Source organism: Pituophis catenifer, unplaced genomic scaffold (genome assembly GCF_029215685.1).
Source record: "Pituophis catenifer annectens isolate HBS135680 unplaced genomic scaffold, rPitCat1.0.hap2 SCAF_4, whole genome shotgun sequence".
Classification (NCBI taxonomy): Eukaryota; Metazoa; Chordata; class Lepidosauria; order Squamata; family Colubridae; genus Pituophis; species Pituophis catenifer.
The window spans coordinates 92,201,131-92,227,812 of NW_027256884.1; the positions used below are offsets into that span (position 1 = coordinate 92,201,131).

General features: G+C 33.0%; 1 protein-coding gene across 1 annotated transcript in view; it reads right to left on the reverse strand.

Moving 5' to 3' along the window:
• The window catches only part of CRYBG3 (crystallin beta-gamma domain containing 3), a 40,302-nt gene extending 15,897 nt beyond the window's left edge, over nucleotides 1–24,405 (reverse strand). The window contains exons 1-13 of the mRNA XM_070943732.1: nucleotides 23,848–24,405; nucleotides 22,993–23,040; nucleotides 22,493–22,608; nucleotides 21,031–21,175; nucleotides 19,530–19,663; nucleotides 17,988–18,102; nucleotides 16,715–16,750; nucleotides 13,685–13,818; nucleotides 10,432–10,558; nucleotides 6,757–6,899; nucleotides 5,476–5,602; nucleotides 4,750–4,782; nucleotides 2,553–2,662 (exon numbers count right to left, since the gene is read on the reverse strand). Of these exons, the coding sequence (XP_070799833.1) occupies nucleotides 2,553–2,662; nucleotides 4,750–4,782; nucleotides 5,476–5,602; nucleotides 6,757–6,899; nucleotides 10,432–10,558; nucleotides 13,685–13,818; nucleotides 16,715–16,750; nucleotides 17,988–18,102; nucleotides 19,530–19,663; nucleotides 21,031–21,175; nucleotides 22,493–22,608; nucleotides 22,993–23,040; nucleotides 23,848–23,997 (1,418 nt within the window). The 5' untranslated portion in view covers nucleotides 23,998–24,405. The remainder of the gene's footprint in view (nucleotides 1–2,552; nucleotides 2,663–4,749; nucleotides 4,783–5,475; nucleotides 5,603–6,756; nucleotides 6,900–10,431; nucleotides 10,559–13,684; nucleotides 13,819–16,714; nucleotides 16,751–17,987; nucleotides 18,103–19,529; nucleotides 19,664–21,030; nucleotides 21,176–22,492; nucleotides 22,609–22,992; nucleotides 23,041–23,847) is intronic.
• Between the last annotated feature and the right edge of the window lie 2,277 nt (nucleotides 24,406–26,682).

The window sequence follows — 26,682 nt, forward strand, 5'->3', positions numbered from 1 at the left end:
TACACTTTATTCTAGGCCATGTAAACAGGAAGGAGGTAGACACAATGGAGCTTGTTCCAAAATTCTGCTCAGCTTCCTCTACATAAGGATATTTGAGGAATTTGTTATAAATCTTTATCTCTGCAATCCTTGATCTTTTCTGGCCTCTTTTTTACCTTGACTTTTTGTTTGCCAGCTTCTCCTCACAGGTACCAAATCTGGTCCTGTTCTACTCAGTTTTCGGGGATTTATGGTGCTGGTAGCCATGTAATAAATTCTTGTATAACTCGTTACACAATATCTTTTTAAAAGTATGTTGAAGAATATTTAAAAGTATGTTAAAGAATATTTAAAAGTATGTTAAAGAATAAAAAGAAACAAAGAATAAAATAGAAAATAAAAAGGCCTACTATGCTGTCTCATAAGTGGCTGGTTTCAAGTGGGGGAGAAGAGTTTGGGGGGGGGGAGAAAGTTGTTCCTGGAATGTATGTGCGACAAATGCTGGTTGTATGTGCCTCATACAACCAGCATATGTGTGTATATTACTGCCTCATGAGTCCCAGCTGATCGGCTAGAAGGAAAAAAAACTGTTTAAACTCTTGCCGCGGGGCTTCAAAGGGCAGCCTACAGCTGATCAGTGTTAAAAGGCAGTGTGGTGGTAGACCAGTGCCTGCAAAAATAAATGGGTAGACCAGTGCCTCCAAAAACAAATGGGTAGACCAGTGCCTCCAAAAACAAATGAGTAGACCAGTGCCTCCAAAAACAAATGAGTAGACAGGTGCCTGCAAAAACAAATGGGTAGACTAGTGCCTCCAAAAACAAATGAGTAGACCGGTGTCTGTAAAAACAAATGGGTAGACAGGTGCCTGCAAAAATAAATGAGTAGACCGGTATAGCTCTGCAAGCAGTTAAAAGCCTGGTAGAACAGTACCTCTGCTAAATCTTAAAGAACTGTCACATGACCATCAAGCCACACCCACAAAATAAGCCATGCCCACAGTACCGGTAGTAAAAAAATTTAGAACCCACCCCTGTGCCAAGGGTATATACTTCCAGCTACTTTAAGGCATTAAAAGTTATCCCAGCTGCCTAGTTAAGGCAATCAGCCACCCATATTGGGCAGAGAAATACAGAAAGATGCTAGAGACAGAGGATCACTTTAAGGACAATGGAAAAGGCATGATTTTTTTATTACATGCAGAAGACAATAATATAGAAGTTTTGTATTTTACCATAAAACCCTCATTGATAGAAAATATAAAATGGTTGATGATATGGTGCTGCATTATGGGCTCCTCAAGTTAGATGGCCCTCAACATGGCCACTCACTCTCATCATGTGTAACCTCTAAGAAGACAGGAAGCCACAATCTGGAAGGAGCATGATGAAAGACTGATCTCAGATCAGCAAGGCGATACACTGCTCCCTTACTTATTCAACCTATGTGCTGAATCTGTATTGAGGGCAGCTGGAGTGGAAGAAGATGAGTGTGTTTTTAAATTGGATGAAGAAGCATCAGCTTTGTTGATGACACCACGCTGAAAATGCAAATCATCTGCAAGGTTTAGTATATAAAGGAGTACAATGAAAAAATGATTAAATATAAAGAAAAGGGAACTAATGGTAATAGATACAATTAAGTCTTAAAAATGACAATGAAAATATCAAAAACATCAAAATAGCTTCTGCTTTTTAAGACCACCTATCAACAATAAAGGAACCAGAAATCAAATATTTTACAAACTAGCATTTTGTAGGGTAGCAATGAAAACCTTAGAAAAGGTATTCAAATGCTATGATGTGTCTCTACTGAGAATTTTCTCAGTAATGATTTCTCTTCTGACATCTATGGAAGTGAAAGTTGGACTTTGAAGAAACAAGTCAGAAAGAATACTGACATTTCTGAACTTTTGTGGGTTTTTTTTTTTTTTAAATTTTGATTTATATGCCGCCCTTCTCCGGAGACTCAGGGCAGCTTACAATGTGCTCAGCAATAGCACATTCAACATTCTTCAACAAGTGTTGAAGAAGATTCCTGAAAATACTATATGGATAGCCAAGAAAACAAAAGGCACAAGTGACCAGGCTTAATTTTAGAGACCTTATGTAAAAACCCATCTTCCTTGATAAGTCCATAATATTGGGAAAGATGAAAGAAAGAATCAGCAAGATGAATGGACTCAGTTACAATAGTGAAGAATATACTGACACATTTTAAGCACATAATCAACCATATAATCCAGTGTTTGGGCGGAAGGCACTGATAGTGACAAATACTGAATTCTGTTATGCCTAACAATTTATCTGACCACCTTATGTGCTGCATCAGGCCTCATGATGATGAATAAGGCTCAGGGTTTGTAGTCATATATAAGACCACTACACAATCCACTTAACTATAGTACACATTTGACTGTTTGCAAGAACAACTGTATAAGACATTTATCGATTCCTTCTATTTTAGGAGAGAAATACTTCAAAACAGTTTAAAAATGAAAAAAAGGACTAAATCACAGAAATAGATTGAAATAGTTTTCCAAAGTGCTTTAAAAAGTATGCATAAATCAGCTCACCATCCCCGTAAAACTTTAAATGAGCGTGGCATGAATGATGTAAAATCAGCAGCTTCTGTTGTAAAATTAATACATGATCCCTGGAAGTGTATATCATCAAAAGCTTTGATCTGTAAAGAAGCAAAACACTGGAATAAAAAATTAATGTTTAAGAATCAGCTAAAAAACAAACTATGTAATGGAAGAACTTTTGTCAGGCACTACTCCATCAACTGAAGTATAAAACATTATATTTTATGTAAGCTGCTGAGTTTCTGGATTGTGACAGGATAGAAATGGTTAATAAATAATAAATTGTTCATATATGATTCTGCTGAAAAGGTTGTTACAAGTACACACACGTTGACATAATAGCCTGCATGTTATTATTTAATTAGTAAGATGCAGAAATTATTGTATATTATTGCTAACTAAGGTTAAGGTATTCCACATATGACTCAGAACATCATATTGCTTTCCAGGAAGTTATTTGTCAGCAACATACAAATCTAGCCTAAAAACTGACAGAATGTGCAAGACTTATTGTTAGAAAATATGAAATAATTCAGTAAATGTAGCAGTAACTACAAAGAAGGGTAGTGGGAAGGGGATGCAAAATGATCTGGTGTAACGTTTGCACACACAGGCAAGTGAGATGTGGCTTGTAGTAGAATGCTACAATGCTGCTTTTGTCATTCTGATGAAACAGTAACTGCTATAGTTAAAAGATAGTAGACACGTTCAAGTCAAGTTCTAATAAAGTTGGTAAAACAGCACTTCTGGGTATTTGACAAATGAAAATTCTCATCTTTCATCCATACTGGCAAGAACATCAAACAAACAAATATTTTTCAACTATCTCATCCTCTCACAAATTTAGAAGGTAGTGGAATTTGTTTTAAATTTCTATCCAGAAAAGACAATTCCTATATAAAAGAAACTAAGAAATTCAAGGATGGTTTCTTTTCAAACATTCTTAAAATGTATCCATGGACTATGAACCTGCCTAATAGCCTTGAATATTTTAAATGTCCTTCCACACTGTGGGGAAGAAACTCTATAACTAAAAAGAGAAAATTATTAATAAAACATAACATTTTAAAAACTTATTTTAGACAGGAAATCTCCAAAATTATAATGAACAAAATGTTTAATATTTGAAATATTTTGCATGTGAATCCAATTGTTCAAATCTCACGAGAAATGCCCAATCTATTCTAATCATACTGAAAACATTCTGAGTTTGAAGCAGTCCCGTTTTGAGTTTGAAACCCTTCTGTATGGTTAAAATTGCAACAAACCTATTTGTTTAAACTGTTTTGAACTTAAACAGGGTATTTGAAACTTGACACATTTCAGCATTGAATTTTTCGCATATCACTTTCCAATATTAATAACTTTTCCCTAACTTGTGGTTAGGAAAAAAAATAACAGCAGAATATAGCAACATGTTGTACCACAAAAGAATGACAAATATGTTAGATATGCCAAGACTTTAGATTTCAGGTATAGTTATATAATAAACTCAGATCCTACAATTTTCAAATGGCTTTAAATCATAGTTTGGCTTGAGTAGGGCCTACAGATAAACTTACAGAAATTTCTTTAACAAGATTACAGCTGTTCAGTTTATGTTCTACAATCCAGCAATAAATTGCTCCAGGCATGGCAGTAACAAATTGTTCTAAGACTATATCTTCAAATGTACCTTGAAAAGTCTGTATTTCCAGAGACAGCCACTTCCTGGCAAGCTCTCTGATACAGTTCAAGGGGTGACCTTCTACTAATTTGAACCTATATTATCCTTGAAACAGTTGTCAATAGGCTCCAGCATGGACGTTCAATGGTTGTTGTATTTCAGCCCATATTAATTTATGGTCAGCATATGTCTAGGGTGGAACACTGTTACATTGTGGCTTACAAAATGGCTGCAATGGAATTTACTCACTCTTCTCAGAAGTTCAAACCAAAATTTTTGAAAATAACATTCAAAATACAACATTTAACCAAGGAAGTAAACTAAATTAATAGAAGCTGCTCTTTCCTGCTCTTGTACCAGCAGTCTAAGTAAGTCTTTCAGCCTCAGCTGTGAGCATATAAGCAATTCCTTGCTTGACTAGTCTCTATTCCCTTCCTTACCTTCAGCACACTCTTATTCTGCTGTGATTTATACTCACAGGTTGACCACAATGAACAAAACCTCATTTCAAAAACTTACCCAGTGTATGGGTTGATGATCTCCCAATGGTTCCTGTAAAAAGAAAATACATGAATCATATACACAAAAATATGTTATTAAAGAAAAATACGAAACACATAGAGAAAATAATTCAAGAAGATCTAGTTTGAAGGTTTTCCTGGTGAGCTAAGCTTTGTGAAAATTCTCCAAATACTGAGGAATAGCTGAAGTTGATTTATAGATTTAAACAATGACCTGAAAGCACTTTGAAATATAGTTATGGTAGCTAGGATAAATGACAAATTGAATATGCCTTTTATAAGTTGACTTAACTGACTGTATTTCAATTTCCTATTCAAATGGCTTTCTTTCAATAAAATATAAGTTCATATACATATATCTTTGGTTATAATTTTATATATTGTGTTCTATTTCAAAAAACACTTTTTGTATGAAATATGTCACAAAATTGTTTTTTCTTCTCTGAAATGTTTTCATAGTAGCTAATTAATTGTGTATTTATTGATGATGCTAGGAAGCAATCATAAAAATCCTAACAGATTTACAGGAATATATTATAAATATATTTAAAAGAATAGGAAACTATAATTTCATGCATGATACGAAGAGTTTGTATTAACTCTTTAACTGTCTTAACTCTTCAGGTATTAATTGTTATAAAATATTTATTTTATTTATTCATAAATATTACTAAAAATAACTTTGTTTATTGCATATCTTTTTTCATAAATTTTGTTAGCTTACCAATTTAATGGGGCGAATTGACATTATAGTTTCACTAGTGCCACCCCAGTCCAAAAAACACTTATATTTTCCTTTCTCCAATATATATTGTTCTCCACAGAAATACTTCTGTTGATAAGCAACCCACCTAGATATAACATACAACAGACATTTTAAGATAAATCAAATATATATTAATAATCCGGAAAACACTCTAAAAGAACCCTGAAATTTTCATCTATTGAACTTTCACATTTTTTTAAAAAAAAAGTATTATATGCACCTTATTAAATCTTTGACCAGGTTGCCTCTAAAAGTTTCTTGCTATACCCTTATTTCATATTGAAAAAGGGATGGCTGATCCATCCCAATTCTGGTTCTCTAGGCATAAATCCCAGCGTTTTAGGCTGGAAAGTTTGAAAATACAACCCAGAAACAGCAATAAAAAATCAATTGCTTAGTGTAATGTTGCCATGAGAACAATACTGTATAACATGTCCATATAGTTACCAAGAACCAAGGTACATTTGAAAAGCAATTACTGAAATATAACATATACCATACATGGTGTTTCTATGACATATAAAGTATTTCCAGATTCAATGATGTTACAAGCATAAAAAGTTAAAACAGAACCAAGAACCACAATACTGAATTCTTAGTTTCCAAGCGTTACATTTCAGAATAATGGGTTAATTGTTTGACAAACATTTCAATGTCATTTATGAAGTATGTAATACTTTATATTGTGGCTAAATGTTTTACTAAATCTAAGCTGTTACTCTGATAAAAAGAGAGAGAAAATATTCTGTTTTTTAAAAGTTTAAGACTAAACTATGTATTCAAGTTCATCTTTAGTATTATATACATTAGCATATTAGAATCTATATATGCTATCCGTATGTATGTGTAGGTGATTTATGTTTGTATTACTTAATTGTTCTTTGACCATAGCTAAGCCCAGTCAGCTAAGCCTTGTCTAAGTTAAGCAGGGATGGACATGTGCAGTACCTATATAGGAGGCAAAGCCCAACCACATCCTAAGTAATCAATTTAGATTAGAATGGGAAGCTGAAGGTTAGAATGGGGAGTTGAAAAATATTCCTGCAGAAGATCATAACAAACCACTGCATAGTTATATCTCTATGGTCACTGGAAGTCAAGCTTAACCCAAGGGTAACTGTACTTTTAATTACTTATACCTTTTTATTTAATTTATTTATGGAGTTAAGACTGAAAAGAAATGATAAAATAGGAAAATCAGGCATTTCATGCTGCACAAACATGTGAAATTCAACTTACACTCCACTTTTCACATTAACTGATCTTGTCACTAGGCCAAACCCTGCCCATTCCAAATCAGGAATTTCTTGATTTACAACATTCAATACTTTTCCATTTTCCTCATCAGTTTCGAAAAGTGTTACTTCAGATTCCATAAAATTCTGCAATTTAAAAATTAAATTAGGAACATCTATTACTACTAAAACCATCTTTCTGTTTGTAACCTTCAATTAGCCCAAACAATGCCTAATAATGCAACAATTTTTGAATCAAGGTACTTCACATCTGCTAGCTTAAAGAATGCTAAAAAATCTAGCACCCATTGCTCCTGGGGAATTGAAATTCCAAGGATCTTCAGGCCAGTTGGATTCGCAAATTTGTGGCTGCTGCTGTGATCACTGCAGTCACATAACTGTGTTTTCCAATAGTCCCCTCCAGTTTTCCACAAGCAAAAGCAGTGGGGAAGCTGCCAGGAAGTTGAAAGACACTCCTGCTCCCACTGTTTGTTTTTTTTTTTGTCCACCCATAGCCATTCTGTTTATCTGTTTAAGTAAGTAAATATCTCTGAAAGGATGACCCAGAAGATCATGGGTTATGTAGTACATCCACAAAATTCTTCAGCTAATAAATATAGAGATATTTTCCTCAAATTATTTGATTTGTTCTGGCCAAAATACTGGCATACATCAATTCAGTGCGCATATAATACAATTCATTATTACAATGTCTAGTCCCATCCAAAGCTAATATAAATTCATCTATTTAGACAAAGTTATAATAAATAACTACAATTATTTATAGCTGAACAGTGAAAATTTAATAGTGCTGCTTTTCTACCTAGGGTACATTTTAACCTGTTTTCTTTTGTCATAGAACTTAAATAAAAATACTCTGAAATTTCCCCCTACTTTTCTCTTCTTAAAATGTTTAAATACAGTGGTGCTTCAAGGTTTGTAAACCCATTTGAATTTTCAATATATATAAATATAATCTAAAACATGATCTTTTCTCTACACATGCCCTAAAACTAGATAGAGAATCCAAATAAACAAATGAGACAAAAACATTATACCTTGTTCATTTATATATTAAGAAAAATGATTCAAAGATACTTATTTGTGCATGGCCAAAGATGTGAACTTCAAGGATTATTAGTTCATTTGAAGGGAAGATTAGAATTAGGTGTTTAAATCAATGGGATGATTATGAATATAGGAGTATTGTGCCTTATTTAAAGAACAGAGTTCTGGGTCTTCACAATCAAATTCTGATGTTCACAAGTATATGGAAGTGTCTTTTGGCTTAAACAAAGGAGATTTCTAAAGACCTCCGGAAAACAGTTGTTGATGTTTACTAGGATGGAAAAGGTTATGAAACTTTCCAAAGAGTTTGGACTTTGGAGGGTATCATGGTTTGGGCCTGCTTCACTGCTTCCAAACCAGGATGGTTTGCCTTCATTGATTAAACTATGAATTCTGAATTGTACCAGAAAATTCTACAGAAAAATGTCAGAGTATCTGTGAAGTTCAAGAGAAAGTAGGTCACGCAGTAAGACCCCAAATACATTTATTCAATTAAGTAGAAGAAAGTTAATGTTTTAGAATGGCCAGTCAAAGTCCTTACTTATGGGGACTTCATGCAAAGGAAGCCCACTAATACCCCTGAGTTAAAGCTGGTGAATTCAGAGATATTGAAAAATGAGTAAAAATTCTTCCAAGTCAATGTGCAGGATTGTTTTTGGAAATGTTTAGTTTTAATTATTGCTTCCCACAGTGAGTATACCAGTTACTGAAAGCAAAGGTTCGCATACTTTTGTCACACTGAAATATATATTTGGATTATTTTCCTTAATAAATAACTGAACAGTAAGTAAAATTTTGACTCATTTGTCATTTGTTTCCTTTATAGGAATCCATTAATCAGAACTTTTATATGGAATTTTAAATATAAATATTACATTTTAAGTGATTTATTTAAAGATGTGCAAGTAGATTTATGCACAAATAAGTATAATGATGAGATTGTAACATTTTATTATTACACAAATAACTGCATTTACAACTCTGCATTTATAAGGGCTTAATCCAGGTATCTGGGAAATTCTTAGTAGGTTAGGTTTAGAATGTGAATTCTTTATGCTTTGTAAGAAAAATCAGAGTGTCAATTTATCTCCAAAAAGAACTTTGGAGCACAATATACAGCACAAATAACTAATTTCTCTAAGGTATGTATCATGCATTTAACTATATTTTTCCCGAATTTTCTGCTGTAACCAGAATATTCAAAAATTGATTAATGAAGAAATGACTTTCATTTCTGCATGAATTTCTACTTTACAGGTAAATGCTATGTGACTTTCCATGTCTGCAATCTAATCAAGAAAACTAGAAATATGCACACACTCACATTTTGACAGTGGTCATAAGCCTGATGTATAACTGAATGCACATTCATACCATCTGGCATTCAAGGGACCAGTATATTTAAACAGCGAAAATGCCAATTACAGTTTGTACCTGAATGTGTGCATTACTGAAATATTTATAAATTGTAGGTATGCCTCATTCGGATGCCCCGTTTTACATATCATGTTACCAATATATACAATGTGGTTTAACTACCTTTTTGCATATCAACTTCCTTGTATCAGAAGCTTAGAATATAAATTCATTTAGTACTAACTCAATTAATCATTTTTCAGTACTAGTTACATTTTTAAAAAATATCATAAATGTTTCACTGCAGAGATACATGAACATGTTTAAATTCTAGAATCAGGACTCATTTTGTTTCAAGACAAAATATCTTTTAAATGCAGCTGCTGAATTTTTGGTCTCTTAAAGGAACAGACTGCAGTCAATCTCGGGGAGAAACACTATCTGCAATTGATAGATAATTGTGGAGCTTTATATGGATATATAACAGTAAAGAGTAATGGATTGGTGGTGGGGTACTGGTTAGGAATGGACACTGGAATTGAAATTTGGTCCCTAAAGTGTGTTTAAAATAAGGTGCCAACAAAGTAAAATTTTGCAAACAATAAGGAACTTAATATATTTTCCACTTAGACTATCCCACAAGTGCAGATTTGATTTTATTTCGATCAACCAAGTGTTGATCCATGATTTGTGCCACAAATTGACTGACTGGCTTCTTGCCTGAGCCTGATGTCACAGGCTGAGAAAGCGTGACTGGCCCAAAGTCACCAAATCTGTTTTCACGCCTGAGATGGGACTAGAACTCACAATGTCTTCTATCCTGGTGTCTTAACCACTATACTCTAACAACAAAACAATGCAAAAACTCTTGGCAGACTATTTTCTCTTTCTTTATTATGTGAATTGTTTTAATGGATGCTTTACAGGTTAAACATTATGGTCTTCAAGCTTCCATAAACATTCATCAGATGTACTGTATGTAAAAAAAAAATGTTACCTTGGATACAATCAAATATAATGAGCAAAAATAGAGAAAAAAGATATGCTTTGCAAAGTCAATCCTATGAACTTTAAAGAATTTTTTCACTTCCTCAATCTCACTGAATTGACATTTATTTATTTATTTAAAGTATAGCATATCGTACATGGAACTGAATTGACAATAACAGCTCTTAATTTACTAATACATGTTCAATTAAACGAAGAAATAAAATGTTGAAAGAATATTGCCTTAAAGAACAAATTAAGTACTTACAGCTTGCAAAAATCTAACAGAAAGCAAAACACTGCTGACTCCACCCCATGATTGCCAGTGTTCATATTCTCCCTCCTCTAACAAGTATTGCCGGCCTTTATATCGTTCCTTGTCGTAAGCAACCCATCTACAATGTTGATAACACAAATTTTGACAAAGTTAGAGAATGAATGACTACTACAAATGTATTGATAATCATTAAAGCATATCATTTGGCACTCCTCCTCTACGGCATTAATTTAGTAGCTTCAGTTACAAGAGGCAAAACAAATGATTCTCTATTCTCTTTGCCCTATCCTTAATCCAAGCAATTCAGAATAACCCACAGCAGTCTATCCTATTAGAATTTCACTGCAATATTATGAGATATGTTAGACATACCCACAATTTACCTGTTGACAAATCAATTCTACCTTTGGCAAGGTAAGTCTGGGGCTGGAGCAGTTGGCTAATGTTTTGAAAAAAAACTACTCCCCTTCATGTTAAATAGCAAGGAAAGAATTTGCTGAATGATTTTGAATTTTCCCTGGGAGACTTTTTATGATCAGAAGTAACCTTGATAGGCTATGATTGCACACTATCTGATCTCAAACAATGGGCCTTGATTTAGAGTTAAAGCAAATTTATCAGTTCTACCTAGAAACATCTTGAGTCACTCTGCATATCTTCTCCAATCAGCCAGAGACCTTAGCTACATAACAATTCCAAAATTTACAGGGGTTTAACATTGGCTATATTCAACAGATATTACTGAAGGGAATTATTTAAGATCCCTTTTGTACCGAGACTGCCCATGCGATGGAAGAATAGTTGAACAGTTGGACTGATAAGAGTGTGAGGAAGTAGTGTTGAAACTGTTGTCTGCTCATTTCAATAGTTGCTGTAGTCATGCAAACATCTTCTCTCAGGCAATTGTTCATTACTCCAGTACTCAGAGGCATTCAAGCTGGTGTTCCAACTATCTGGATAATTGTGCCACACCCTTGTGTTTTCAAGGACATGCTGACATCCAGAGGCAGACTCACCCCACCTAATCTTTTGAAAGCTAAGACAGAGTGAGAAGAGGCTAGGTATAATAGGAAAGGTGATAGCAAATGACATAAGATAAGGAAGTGGAATAGACAGGTCTTGAGACTGGCAGCTATTACAAGTAGATAAGAACATTTTCATTGAATTGCCAGGGCTACAAGCTATTGTCATCAGCATATTCTGGTGGGAGTCCTACCTGGAGCTTGAAGCTTTTCCTGGAACTCAGCAACAACTAGAAGAGGAGCAACCACCTCATCCCAACAAGTACAAGAACATTTGGAAAAAAGCAACAGTTATATACTGTGCTTCTCCAAAAAGAAGGCCGGGTCTTATTTTCTTTTGACCCCCCCAAAAATGGCTGGGCCTACTTGTTGGAGGGTTCTAGTTATTGACTCACCTCGTGGCTGTGGCACCGACAGCCCCACCTGGCCTCAGTTTTGCCTTCAGATGCCTGCTGGAAGGCATCTGCAGTTGATAACAGAGCTCTGGATCAATCTGGAACTCTGTTAATGGCTGCAGACCCCTTCCGGAAAGCCCTCTGCAGCCAGCAGGCATCTGAAGGCAAAACTGAGGCCAGGGCGATGCATGTGAGTGGCAGCAAGCAGCCGCAGAAGAAGGCGAGGCAGGTGTCGGGGTATGCAGGCAGGTGTCGGGGTATGCGAGGCCTGGTAAGTAGGGCAGCCTCACCATTCCCCCAATTTATCCCTGCCCCTGGGGTGGGCAGAATATTAATTAGGGCTTAATTTGATCGCATGCACTCAAAAACAGGATAGGGCTTCTTTTTAAGATGGGTCGTCTTTTTGGAGAAACACGTTATTACCTTAAAGACTTTAAGATTTTAATTTGAACTGAGTATTAACAGAATAATTATTAAAGGATTGAATATCAAAGACATAGTTATGTGGCAAAGTCACCTTGTAAAGTCATAGAAATGTGGAGTTGACCCAAAGCAATAACCTACTGTTGGGGAAGGTATGTGTTGCAATAAAGCATGTGTATAGATTTGCTAGGCTGTGCTAAGTCCTGTCCTTAGAGAGCAAAGAACCCTCACATGGAATAAATTATTTTGTATTATCTTCTATACACAGACGCTTGCCAGGAATTATCTGCATTTTTCACTGAACATCCTGGTCATCCTGACTTGTTTTATCTCGTTACTATCAGATCAATCTGATTTTATTTCTTTGTCTACAGTAAGTATTACTCTGTAGTTTGTACAGTACACTGTAGTGTATTTTCTAATCCTTCTTGGATATTTTAGAACAACTGTTTTTTTTTTCAGCCTAATTGTGATTTTCTTATCTTATTTGTTGATTTATGACCAAAGAAAAAGTGATTGATTGGTATCTGTTTGAGCTATTTTCTACTAATTTTTTAAAACAGCAAAAAACAGTTCCCAGGTTTGCTATGTACATGACATATCTTTATTAAAAGATGCTTTAGAGCACTCTCTAAACAAACATAGAGAGATATATTCATCAGCAACAAATGAGCAAGAAAATAATCAAGTAAAACTGCATACAAAATAGAGTTAATTTATAATATTTGGTTATTAACTGACTGGCTCTCTCTCTCTGTATATGTGTGTATATGAGTACATAACCAGAAACCATTGTAAAGCATCTTTTAATAAAGACATGTCATTTACATAGCAAAACCTTGGAACCATTTTTTTGCTGTTTTGAAAAATGTGAAGACATATTCCCAGCTCAGGCAGCTTTATGACATGAGAGTGACATATGTAAATTATTCCCATTACATTCCACAAAAGAGGAATAAATTAAGGGACAATAAACCAAGGAACAGTAGACTGATTTATAGTCATATCTTACATGAAGTTACCTTTGGCCACATCCTATATTTTATCTTCCTTTTGTCAATCCAGATAAGATAAACATACTATTAATACAAAATATCCAGTTTTAAACAGTTTTAAAGCCCTTCTTGTACATTCTCCAAGCTCCTAAGGTTTGTTTGATGAGAATTAAAGAGTTGGGGTTTTTTAAAATGATGATACTTGCACTTAGCTTTTTCATTGAAAACTATCAACTAATACATTTATAAAAGCTTTTGATTAGCAAGTTAAGATACTTCTAGTTAACTGGTGTGGGCTTTTATCTGTTTTAATGAAATATTGTTCTTTTTTACTGATTTAGTTTCTAGTGGACAGATATTTACATATTTAAATATTCTTAATAGTTGTTAATAACAAAATCAAACTTACATTCCACCAATGACATGTATTGATCCAATTCCCTGGAAAGTATCAGAATTTTCAAGAAGTACTGGAATACAATCAGTATTCTCAGAAAGTTTTTTACACCATCCTCCAAAGTGTGGTCTTTCATATATTATCATCTACAAAAAAATGAGAAAATTGATCCTTTAAAATACATTTCTAATCCTCTGTTTATTTGGTAGATTGAAGAAAGGTTTAATTATAAAACATGAAAGATTTATATGATTTGAAGAAACTGCAAAGCCTGATCAGCAGCTTCCACTGAGCATTCCATACTTATGATTTCAATCAGAGTTTCTTAAGAGACATTCCATTGGAAGAAGGGAAACAAGAGAATTTTTTTTTTTAATAAAAAGTTTTTATTTTCTGATCAAACAAGTGTACAATATAAACAATCATTCAAACTATCATCAAGAAAAAGAAAAAAAAATCAATCCTTGGTAAACTCAATCTTCAACCCCTCCTCACCACCCCCCACCCCCGACTTCCCAGAACAAAAACAGGGCATAGATTTCACCAAACATTCGCTAAAATAAACTAGCTAACTGCAAGATTTAATAACTCCCAAGACCCCTTAACTCCCCTTTTACAATTTCATCAACCTCCCTTTTTATAGACTCAAAGTAGCATGTAATCCAATAACTCTAAGAGTTTTAAAACCATTAACAAATATTAAACATTCAAACCTAAAAACATTTTTCCCCCTCCTACTTTTCTCAAAGTTCAGATATTTTGAAATCTTAAAATTTTTAAAAGATAATCATCAACATAATTAACCATTAGTACATAAACTAGAAAACCAAAAAGGATTAATCAACCATTAATGCATCATATTTAAAAATCAATATTTAACTTTATACTTTTTCCCCCTCAGTAGTTATAATACCTAAAACATAATCATTTTTAACCATGAGTAGAACAACTGCAAAGCCAAAAGAAAAGGTTAATCTTCCATTCTTGCTTTCTTATTTTGAAATCTCATAACAAAAAATAAACCTTAGGTATTCACTAATTAAATTTCTACATTTTTTAAGTTTCTAAATTTCCCCCCTTCATTATTCCTCCCTCCAACTTTTAAAATTTTGAAAGATAATCATCAACATAATTAACCATTAATACATAAACTAGAAAACCAAAAAGGATTAATCAACCATTAATACATCATATTTAAAAATCAATATTTAACTTTATACTTTTTCCCCCTCAGTAGTTATAACACCCAAAACATTATCATTTTTAACCATGAGTAGAACAACTACAAAGCCAAAAGAAAAGGTCAATCTTCCATTCTTGCTTTCTTTTTATATTTTTTCCAGTCTTTCTGCATCCCTCCTACTTCTATTTTGAGGAGGTTTTTCATTTTAATTTGAGGTTGATGTAACTGCAAAGATTGTCCCGTTTTTGAGAAAATTTCCTCTGATTTAGAGCCCCCAAATCGCCTCTTCATGCTTATATAAATCAGTTCATTCCTTCGTCTGTAAAACCAAAGTTTGTCAAGAGTTTGTGAAAAAAAGTTCAGTTGTTTCTTTTCTATTAAATGTATAAATGCCACTGGCAAATCTCCTTCATCTTCTGAAACTTCGAAAGTCTGGTCATTTACTACTTTTTTCCAAACCAAGTCATAATTTTGAAAGATTCTATCAATTTTTCCGAAAAGAGCAGAGAATAAGCTCGAAAATTCTTGAAAAGATTCTTCCACCCTCTCTGCTGCAATCAGAATATCTCCTGAATTGTCATCATGCTCCGTAGTTGTTTTTGTCTCCTCAGTCATTTCTGTTGTTATCCCTTTAAGAATTGCTATTTGATTACTTATAGCTGCAGTATGATTATTCATGGCTTCTTTTATAAATTCTGTAAATTCTGCATCAAAATCCTTATAACTCTGTAAATCAGACAACTGTTTCGTTTCTGACACCTCCAAATAGCTTCCAGCACTTTCAAAATCTCCTTTCTTAGAAGCCATTTTATTTTAAAAAGATTTTCTTTCTTCCCACAACCATAAAATCATAAAGTCAGAGCCATCCTTTTGAGCAGCTTTCAGCAATTTCTTTATAAATCACCAAACGAAATAATCTTTTCCCAAACAGCTCTTCAAAATCTATTCCAGCAACTTAAAGCCAGTCTCTGAGCACGAGTCTATTAGCAAAGACTTTCCTTTCTAACTTTCACTTTTAAAATCGCAACAAAGAAACGCCATCTTAACTTCCAGCTCAGAAAATCCAATTAGAAACATTGTATCCCCGGAGTTAAAAATACTTGCAAAAAGCTTGTCCTCCTGCTTCTGTTCCGCCTGCTTTTTTGAAATCATTTAATCTTCTGTTTGACAGCAGAAATTGGACGCAACGCCTAGCTCTGTAAAAAAAAACAGAGTCCCCCCGGATCTGGAGCTTCAATGGGCTGAACGGGGAGCTCTCGCCCTCCTAACCCCTGGAATTAATCCAGGGGTTTTCGGGGAGCTCTACCCTCACCCACCTGCTCTCCTCCCCTTCTTTTCCCGAAGGGGAGATTTTCAAGCCGTTTGACAGCTGATTAACGCTGTCAGAATGGCTCAACGGAATCACAGGGGCGGCGGTCTAAAAAGACCGTCAATGGCGCTGCGGAGCCAACCCGGAACGGGAAACAAGAGAATTTTTGTTGGAATACTTCCCTCTGCAGAGCTGCCCCCTAAAAAAAAAAAAAAAAAAAAAAAAAAAAGCAAGAAAAGGGGATGGAGAAAATGTGTTCCTGTTGCTGTTCTTTACTAGTTATTCTGGATTTATATGATTGATAAAGAAAGCATAATTGAAATCAATGACAACTTTATTTTTTGATTTTTTTTTTTTTAATTTGATTTATATGATTTTCTTAAATGTCTGAAGGAAAAGTATGAATGGAATAGTAAGATTGGTTTAGTCAACACATATCTACTATAATTTGCACTTCTAAAATAAATCTTTAAAAATTAGTGGTAAAGAATACCAACTTATTTTCTTTTACATGAATAAATTTCTCTTCCTAAAAGGATACTGTGCTTACCATAGTATTCATAGGTACCTGCACCTTTAGGCTACCCTAAAATACAAAATAAAATAAGAAATATGAATATATACTTCCATATTAATACATATTATATAATGTTAATATACTATAATATTTATTATATATATTTATTATATGAGATACCTTATCAATCAATCAATCAATCAATCAATCTATCAATGAGTCATTATTTATATTTCTTCTCTTCGCTTTTACTGTGTTTTAGGAAACTTGATTGATTTCATGAATAAAAAAGCTTCATCAACATCATGGCCAACTAAATTAATTTGTTCTGTACTAAAGGGCAGATATGCCTAGGAATTTTTTTCTTTTACTTTCTAATTCATAGCACCAACAAGAAACTTTAGAGTTACTAAATACTAAATATTAAATATTTATAAGGGTTGAGGCAGTTGAAGTGTGTATATGCCATTTCTAGACCAGATATGACTGTTATATACAGTAAGCATACAACTACTTATTTTCAAGGCAACAAATTACTGTACCTATTAATTTGGATGGATAGTCCTCTACATCTTTGTCCTAGAAGTAGGCAACCAACAACCATGTGTGGCTTCAGTTTTGTTTGCAGTAACAATTTCAATTTAGTCAAGTTGTACCTGAGATTTTTTACTCAAATCAAGATAAACTGAGCTAAACTGGTTAGATATCAGGGAGGTCTATATTTTATTACTAATTTTTCCCATGGAATTGGTACTTTTTAAGAATCATGAATGCAAAATTTGTAATGACACAATATTGTTTTCTTGATATTTTTAGGGAGGGAGGAAACTGAAAGTGGCAAAATATATTCATACAAGTTGTAAGGAAATATATTAGTAGCAATCCAAAATAATTTTGTAGATATAAATTTCTATTATAGAAAATAACTTCTGAGCACCTCCTGGGAATGTCTATAGAGACATGGATTCATCTACAATAATAAGAGTATCAAGCCACGACAACTTTTTCAATCCTGATTTAACAGATAGCACTTAGCATCCTATAACTAAAGGTGATAATGACATTTATTTTTTCTTCAATATTCCTGAAGTAATATATTCTAAGTCAAACATAATTCCCTTTGTCAAGTTACCAGAAGTCTGATTTTAACAGACACAGATTCTTCATCAAAAGGTTAATAGCTTATTTTTGAACTCATAATAATATGACAAAATAAATATGAATTTTCAAGCATGGACACATTCAGATTTAGATTCAAAATGACTGTAGCAAATTAAATTGATTATAGGCATTAATAAGTCCTTACCATTTTCAATGGTCGGAAAGATTTTACAACGGTGGCTGAAAGTTTACATGGGCTTTGATTTTCTTCCAATACTGTTTTTTCTCCTTTGTAATCAGTATCTGAATAAGCAAGCCATCTATTAAAATGAAGAATTAGCCTATTAACATGATAATTAATGTGCAACTTTATTCATGTATCTTGGATTAGCACACATTATTGAAGGAGCATATGGTTTTTCAAAATATGGTATTTCATTTTGCTATCATAGATTAGAGTCACATTACACAAGTAGACAACATTTTTGAATGCATGGGTACATCTGGAATTTTAAAAAGTACGAAAGTTTTAAAAATTGGCAATCATGGTAGGTTTTGCTAGCATCCATTTATTTATTTATTTTTATTTATTTATTTTTAAATTTGTATACCGCCCTTCTCCCTGAGGACTCAGGGCGGTGAACAGCCAAGTAAAAGCATAAACTACAAACATTAAAATACAATTAAAAAGATATATATAAATTTGGCCCCATGATTAAAAACAATAACAAACAATTAAAAACATTTTAAAAAGTGTTAAGCCAGCCTGGCTTGCTGGAAAAAGAGGTTTTAAGGGCACGGCAGAAGACACCGAGGTCTTGGATTCTCCTTATCTCTGGGGGCAGCTGATTCCAGAGGGTAGGTGCCCCCACAGAGAAGGCCCTCCCCCTGGGGGTCACCAGCCTACATTGTTTGGCTGATGGCACCCCGAGGAGGCCCTCTCTGTGGGAGCGCACAGGTCGATGGGAGGCCATCGGTAGCAGCAGGCGGTCTCGAAGATAACTAGGTCCTATGCCATGGAGCGCTTTAAAGGTGATAACCAACACCTTGAAGCGCACCCGGAAGACCACTGGGAGCCAGTGCAGCTCACGCAGGAGCAAACTAAAAAGTTGGTCTTAGTTGCTCTCTTCCTCCCCAAATGCTTTCTATCATCTGGGTTTACTTTTTGCCTTTTTCTTTGCATGTGAACGTATTTCCAAAGAACAATTATGAAATCCTTATGGGACAATCTTTAAATAATAATATCCTGATAGATTCTGATTTTTGTTTTTTAATTAGTAGAACCTAAAAAGAAGAAATACCAAAGGGCATAACTTCCTCTATTCAGAGTATCTATTATTTAAAAAGATACTAGAACATGGGTACAATTGAGTTACAACTGGAAATGATAACATAAAATTTGAGATCATTGCAAAAGGAAACAGAAAATTTTCAGATTCAAAATAATGAAATAAATATTTCACCTTTTTCCTGCAATATTACTTGTTATACATACAACTCTCATAGGCATATACTACATATAAGAAAAGTGCTAACATTAAAACTTAATTTCAGTCAAACTTTTCATTTTATAGTATTTTGATAACTTCAGAAAAAGTCTAGGAAATCTGTTATTTGATAAATAGAACTGTTAATTTTATGTTAATTTTTCTTTGAAAACGTAGCAAGTTAACAATTATTTTGGTTACTTTTTTGCATGATGAACAAATAGCTATTGTTTATATAAGTAAAATAAATATTTACTCACACTCCTGCTTTCACAGAGATGATAGGATTTTCAACTTCCAATTCATCTACATTGGCTATGCCAACCTGAATGCAGATTGGAAAATGACCTGTACTATTGTGTGAACAAACTTCAATTTCAGGAATACTACAATCCTGTAAAGCAAATTAAACCAGAATAAAACAAATCAGATAAGAAATATATATATGTGGACATTAGCCCTCTCTATGCTCCTGTCAGTTTTGCAGGAAGCATGGCTAAATGAGCTAAACCTTCTTTATTGCAAGATTACATGAACAGAACCTTAGAAGTCTGAAAGTATATTTCTCTCTTTATTAATATTGATTAAATGAGCATTAAAAACTTGCAAAAGTGAAATATTTTCATACATCCTCTTAAAATAGTTGACAAATTTAGAATATAATATATCTGGTTAGTTAAAGGTATCTTAGAAGTAGAATAAACATACATCTAAGTACACTCTTGTTTATAAATAGGATTGTATTTACAGATTTTAAGAACTTTTTTATGACAATAACTTTTCTAGACTGGAAACCATTTCATCATTGTTATTAATTATATCACTTGTTTTGTTTTCTTATTCTCAAAGAGTAAGAAAAGAAAACAGTAGTTCTGTTTACTGTTAAGAGAACTCCAAATTGCTAAACAATTTAAGTTGCTTGTAGCATTACATTTTAGTTATTATTGTGAATTTATTTATTTAAAGTCGATATGGTCATCTGAAGTTTCTCTTCAGCAGAAAGTTTTAGAGGCTGCCTCATATTTTAAGAACCAATTTATTTTTTGCAGAAATCTGGCACTTTAAAAAAGCAAAGGTAGCACTTTATGGTTATACTTTAATTCACAACTTTAAAAATAACCTTTTGGATTCTTTAGAGTTAATAAAGCTAGGCAAAAAAGGCATAATGAGAGTTGAATTTAAATGCCTGCAATTTGCTCTCATGTTAAAATTTCAACATTAGCTACTCACTTCCCTCTTTTCAACAATATTTTTGCTATTTTTATGGCTCTATTTTGCTGTATTTTCAAAGATACCATTTGACCACATAAGCAGTACAATCTGTAGTCAAGTCTCATGTACATAATACGTACTAGTTTAGCATTCTTTAATTGTCAAACAGCAAACAAATAATACAGTGGTATTTATAACCTTCGACCTCATTCTGCTATTATCATTGTAGTGCCACTCATGCACATTGTTAAAAGGTTGGTAAACATTTGGTTTGATAATAAGCAAAATAAAATATGATGAATAAAGCTTGATATAGAAAAGACAAATCTGGGGCGCAGAAATAATTACAAGAGTTATCAAAAGTATAAGAAAAATAGCTGAATCTTTGATAATTTCAACTTTAATGCTCTGGGAAGAGAAAGAAATAATAAAACATTGAGGAAAGATAAAGTAGAGTGACAGGGAAATATATATAAGGATACCCATTTGGTAGCTACTCGTAGCATCTGATTTTCACAAGAACTGAAGTATTCATTATAATTGCTATACCTTCATTATATGCCTGATGGAACCAATTGTGACATTTCCTTGAGCTTTCTCTCTGTGAAGATTCAAGATGTCAGTCAGCATCCTTTCTCCTTCTTCTAGAACATATTTCTGACCTTGAAATGTTGGTTTCTCATATAAAATCCAGCTACATTAATGAATATATCAATATAAATATGCCACTCACATTGCAAGCACAGCACCAATACTAATAAGGATCCATGTTTACCATGATAATTATCTGCAGCCTTTCACATGTGTAGAATGAGCATACATACACACTGATGTATAATATGAACAAGTGTTTTTTCCAGCAAGAGATTTACATTGCACACTGCTGCAAGAAAAACATCTGCCATCTAGCTACATTATTTTCATTTGTTAAACATATATGTCTTATTTTTAAAGATTTTAAAAATCAATATGGAAAAAAATATTGCAAGCCAGTCTTTTTGTTTGTTTGTTTGTTTGTTTCATATGGATGATTAATTTCCCCAACAGACCATTTTCAAATATTACTTTAGCCTGTCATTCAGAATGGGCAGGAGAATATATATTGTTTTTCTAATGTTAGAATAAGATAGGTTGACAACAAAGATCACAAAAAAATAACTTCACTCTAACATAGTTTTAGGGATACAATAGTAATAAATGATTTAGTTCTTATCACTTAAAGATTTTTCTGTACTTTGTTTACTTCCCAACATTGCTTGGAAAGCTTACATAATTATATATTATGAAAATTACTGCAAGGATGTTTATACTTGTCATTTGACTTTGCACCAGTGACTCTTTCTTCCTAATCCACCTCGTATGTTCGTGGCAAAACTGGAGGCAGGATCATTATGCATGCTGCCTTGAATTGTACAAAATAAAGGTGGGATATAAAACTATAAACTAAATATAAATAATATTTATTTATAAAACAATAAATAAATATTATATATTTCCTGATATCACAATTATTATATACTGTCTGGAAATTACTTTAAACTATTTTTCTTGCACATTAAACCATAATATTTCTAGATCTATATGTATATTAATTGAGGTGTTATGTCTCTAGTCTTATTCCTAATAAAATATACTTTCTATGTTTTCTGTTTTTTTGCTATGGATATATTCTTTAATTACCGACAAATATAGATTTTTGGAAAGTATACATTTACAGTACTTGAGTCGCCATAGGCAAATAAGCTGCAATATAAATTTAATAAATAAATTTAATAAATAAATAAATAAATACTTGCTTATCTTGTGTTTCAGCCTTCTTAAAGCTATGACAAAATATTCAAACTAAGAAAAATGCAAAGTATTACTTACTGTTAAGTATTATATGGCAAAATTACAGTGAATAAACTTTGCATAGTGTGTTGTCTTTTTTGTATGTCCACATATATCTATTATCAACATTGTCATGATATTAGTCAAATGTGATTCCTGCTATAAGATACGTTTTTCTTACCATCCTCTAACAACTCTGATTGATGCTTCTTTTGAAAACACCCAGATGGTAGCATCTACCACATCACGATAAATTTCTAGTTTATTTGTGTTCCCATGAAAATCACAAATAAGCATCTGCAATGACATGCAATAATGCAATAATGTAAAGCAAATTTTGTACATTCATTTTATATTCCTCTTATATCAATTATACTGTGTTTTTGGTGCAAACATAACATTTGCATGACATAATTACTAAGCTAGTTTTGATGACTTGAATTTTATGGGTCTAGCACACCAGGCTGGCTTATCTAGGTCATAAAATGAAACCATCACAAGAATACCTACCAACCTCCTTCTTGCATTTCATTGTTGTAGCAGATAACTATGTTAGTTATATCAAAGAAAACAGACTTCCTTTCCATACTCGTCCCTCATTTATTCCTCACTTTTGAAAAAAGTTTATGACAAAGCAGACAATACTGACAATTTTATTGTCTTATATAAAATCACACTCACTTTTCCTGGTCTTGGATTGCACTTGAGTATGTCCCTATCAACAGGACACTATAATCAGAAAAAAAGAAATAATTTTAATACTACAATAAGCCAAGAAAATATATTTTAAACAACATGTTATGAAGCAAATATTAGCACTTTTAAGTAAATGTGTATAAGTATGCTAACAAACCATTTCTGAAAACCTTAAAGACATAAGTTAAACTTGTAGAAAAATACATTTTGCGACTTCATTCAAAACTATCAGCAGAATATTCTGAATCAGTTCTTACAATTCCTATTAAAATATAAAAGGCTGTGTACAATGCTACTTTTCTCATATTATTCATCAGAAGAAGATATGGACTATTATGCTTTAAGCAGATTTGGAAATGTGAACATACATGCTCATTTATCAAACATTATTGCAAGAAACAGAACTATTATACTCAGTCTGCCTGATATCAAAGTGATGGTGGTACTTCAGCTACGAATGTTCACTCTTCTCACACTTATAACTCATTTATGAAATAACTTTCCTCATATCCCACCTAAAATCCCAGGAGAAAAATAGTAAAGAGAAAAGTATTTTTCAATTCAAATTCTGCTAAAAAAGTGTGCTCTCTTTCATTTCATCTGCCTAGTATATTGTATATTGTACAATATATATAGTGTATATTGGATACAGTACATTGAAAGACTACCATATTATGTACTAAATTCTCACAGTAAATTAAGCAGAATCAAGAGATTCAGAATTTCATTTATATGGAAAATCTATTTCCATAATATATTTAGCCTAAAGATGTGTGTACAGAAGAAATGAAATGAATAGATTAGGTTCCTACTGTGTATAAATTTAGTGAAAAAAATTACCTTTTGACAGGTTACCAATTTAAGCAGCTTTGTAGATTTAGATGGAGGATCAGCTGGCAATATTCTGCTTCCAAGCGTACTTCCTTTTTCAACTAAATAATTTAAGCCAGGCAGATTTTCAGAATATGTATCCTTTAAAAAAGGCTTCATGCCAAGGTCAGGTTTTTGAATAAAATGAACTGCAAACGTTGAACTCAAAGATGAAGTCTCTTCTGAATGAAGTACTTCCTTAGAAATAAATTGTTTAGAAAAGTCTTTTGGGAATTCAGTATTTTTATTGTCTTGCCAAATATTGGAAATAGATGTTTCGTTTTCTTCCTCTTGATTTTTTCCTTCATAAAGTTTGTCTTCTTGTTCATTTTCATTACACTGATTACTAGACTTCAACTTTTCAGATACTGATTGCAAAAGTGATAAGACAGACAAAGATTGGTTTTCTCTTGGTGATCCACTATAGTCATTTCTTGGTGAGATATCAGTGGAAGGCAAGTCCTCTTGGGAACCATCATCTTCATATATAGGTGACAAAGAAAAGGGGTAAATCCTGTATCGCTTTGCTTCCACAGTCATGAAAGATTCTGAACAAGTATCACCTAGCATCTCATTCAACTGCTTGCTTTCGTCATAAGAAGGAAAGAGGTCCTCTTTGAATCTGGATGTTTCATACATCTTATGCTTGTTATCAAAGGATAAATCAGGATGGGATAAGGTACTCAATATTTCTTCTCCTGAAAAAGAATAGCTTTCATCTTGAAGACTGTCTTTATACAAAATATTAAAGGAAGAATTGTGTTCCCAGTGTTCTGGTGTAGGAAAGTCAAAACAATTTGGGGATTTGTTTTCATTTTCATTGTCAACATGCAGATAATATTCCTTAAATACATTATCTGCTATTAAACATGGGTCCTCATTTACTACTTCTCCATGGACAAAACCAATGTTTGATGAGTTGTTCAACAGAGATGATTCAGATATACTAAAAAGGGCATTGAACTTAGTATCTTGTTGTATTATATCTTCATTTTCCATTTTGCTACTGTCCCATTCACTATTTATTTCATTATATTTTTCATGTGGTTCCTTTCTTTCAGCAGTAATAGCTTTGCTTTTTATTATCTCATTTTTGGGGAAATCATTATGTCCAGGTGAACATAAGTAAGTAAGTTTATCTTTATCAGAAATTTGATATTTATCAGAAAAGCTACCATATGTATTAATGTTTGAGTTAAAGGGTAGCACATTTCTTGTTAAAACTGAGCATGCTGACAATTGCTTATAGGTCATAACAGCCTCTCCTTTTACTAAATTACATTGATTCTCACATGTCCAGCTACTAGTGATATCACCAACAATTGCCATATTTGTTGCACAATCATCATCTTTATTGTATTTGGCATTATTTATTTTGTCAGGGCTGGAATTTAGTTTAGTTATGTCATCATACCATTCTTCACAAACTGTTTGGCCTGAACACACATTCTTCGGTATAATTTCTCCAGAAACCTCTTTACTCTCTTCTTTGAAGTTAAAAGGAACGGAGACATTTGTTACATCCTCAACAGTTATCTTCTGCTCTTCAACTGTGGATACTGGACTTAGGTTTAACGGTATTTCAATTATTTCAGGAAGCTTAGTTGATAATTCTGTTTCAGTTATAGGTATCTCTGATATTTCAGTGTAGCACATATTTGTATTTTGAGAAAACTCCTTCCTTAAATGTTCCTTATAGGGCACAACTGCTGGATTTTGTATGGCTGTTTTAATAACATTGTCCGTTATTTCTTTTGGTTTTACTATTACTGAATTGTGTAAATCAGTTTTATCAGTGATGTTCAATGGTTCCTTTTCATTCTGAGTATCATCGTCAAATTTAAGTCCTGAGAACTTAATATAACTCACATTACAGGGCTTTAATGAAGAGTTCCTTGACTGTATTTTTTTAGATTCTGACAGCATTTTTCTATTTGTATGATGTTTTTGAAAGTTGGGACTTTCATTATATTTAGTGTCATTATTTTGGCAGATGCAAACTGTTTGTTTTGATCTAATTTCTTCTATTGCTAAATGAAGAACTTCATCTACTATTTCATCAGCCTTTTTAAACAAGAGTGTTAAGTTTTGAGATTTAATTTGCAGTTGCTTTCCTGTTTCAACATTTTTCAACGGTTCCTTAAAAAACTGGTTGTTTGATTTAGGAAATAAAGCAGCAATTGCTTGTTTATCCATTCTAGTAGCAATTTTTGAAGGTGTAGCCACAAGGCAATTAGAATTCTGCTCTGAGGGAGTTGTATGAATTTCTTTGCTCTGCTGGGTAGTAAGAGGCATTTCTGATGCTATCTTTGAAGAATCTATGGTATCCATGTAATAAGTAACTGATGCCATTAATGGAGGTGAATAAGTAACATCTGATATTGATTCAGAAGATAGACTACTTAATTTATCTTTAGATGACAATTTTACAGTATCTTCTTCAGAATTTATAGGAAGAGAATTGATTTTGTCAAAAACAGCCTCTACTGCTTCACAGACAGGAGAATGAAGGTCTGAAGTATCTTTAGAAGAACTTGTAGGAATAGCGGACTTGGGCACATGTACATTGTCAGATGTAAAATCAGGAAAGGTCTCTTTTATGAGAATGGATTCAGAATCCATTGAATAAGAACTAGTCAAATTTTTTGTTTCATTTGAATGTGGCAAAATCTTTTTTCCAGAGTTATCTCTGTCAATAGTATCAGGGATAATATGGGATTTAAAGTTATTTCCAGATTCCAGAAAAAAATGTGACTTTAAGACAGTTTTAGAGTTTTCAGACACAGAATCAGAGAAGCATATTTC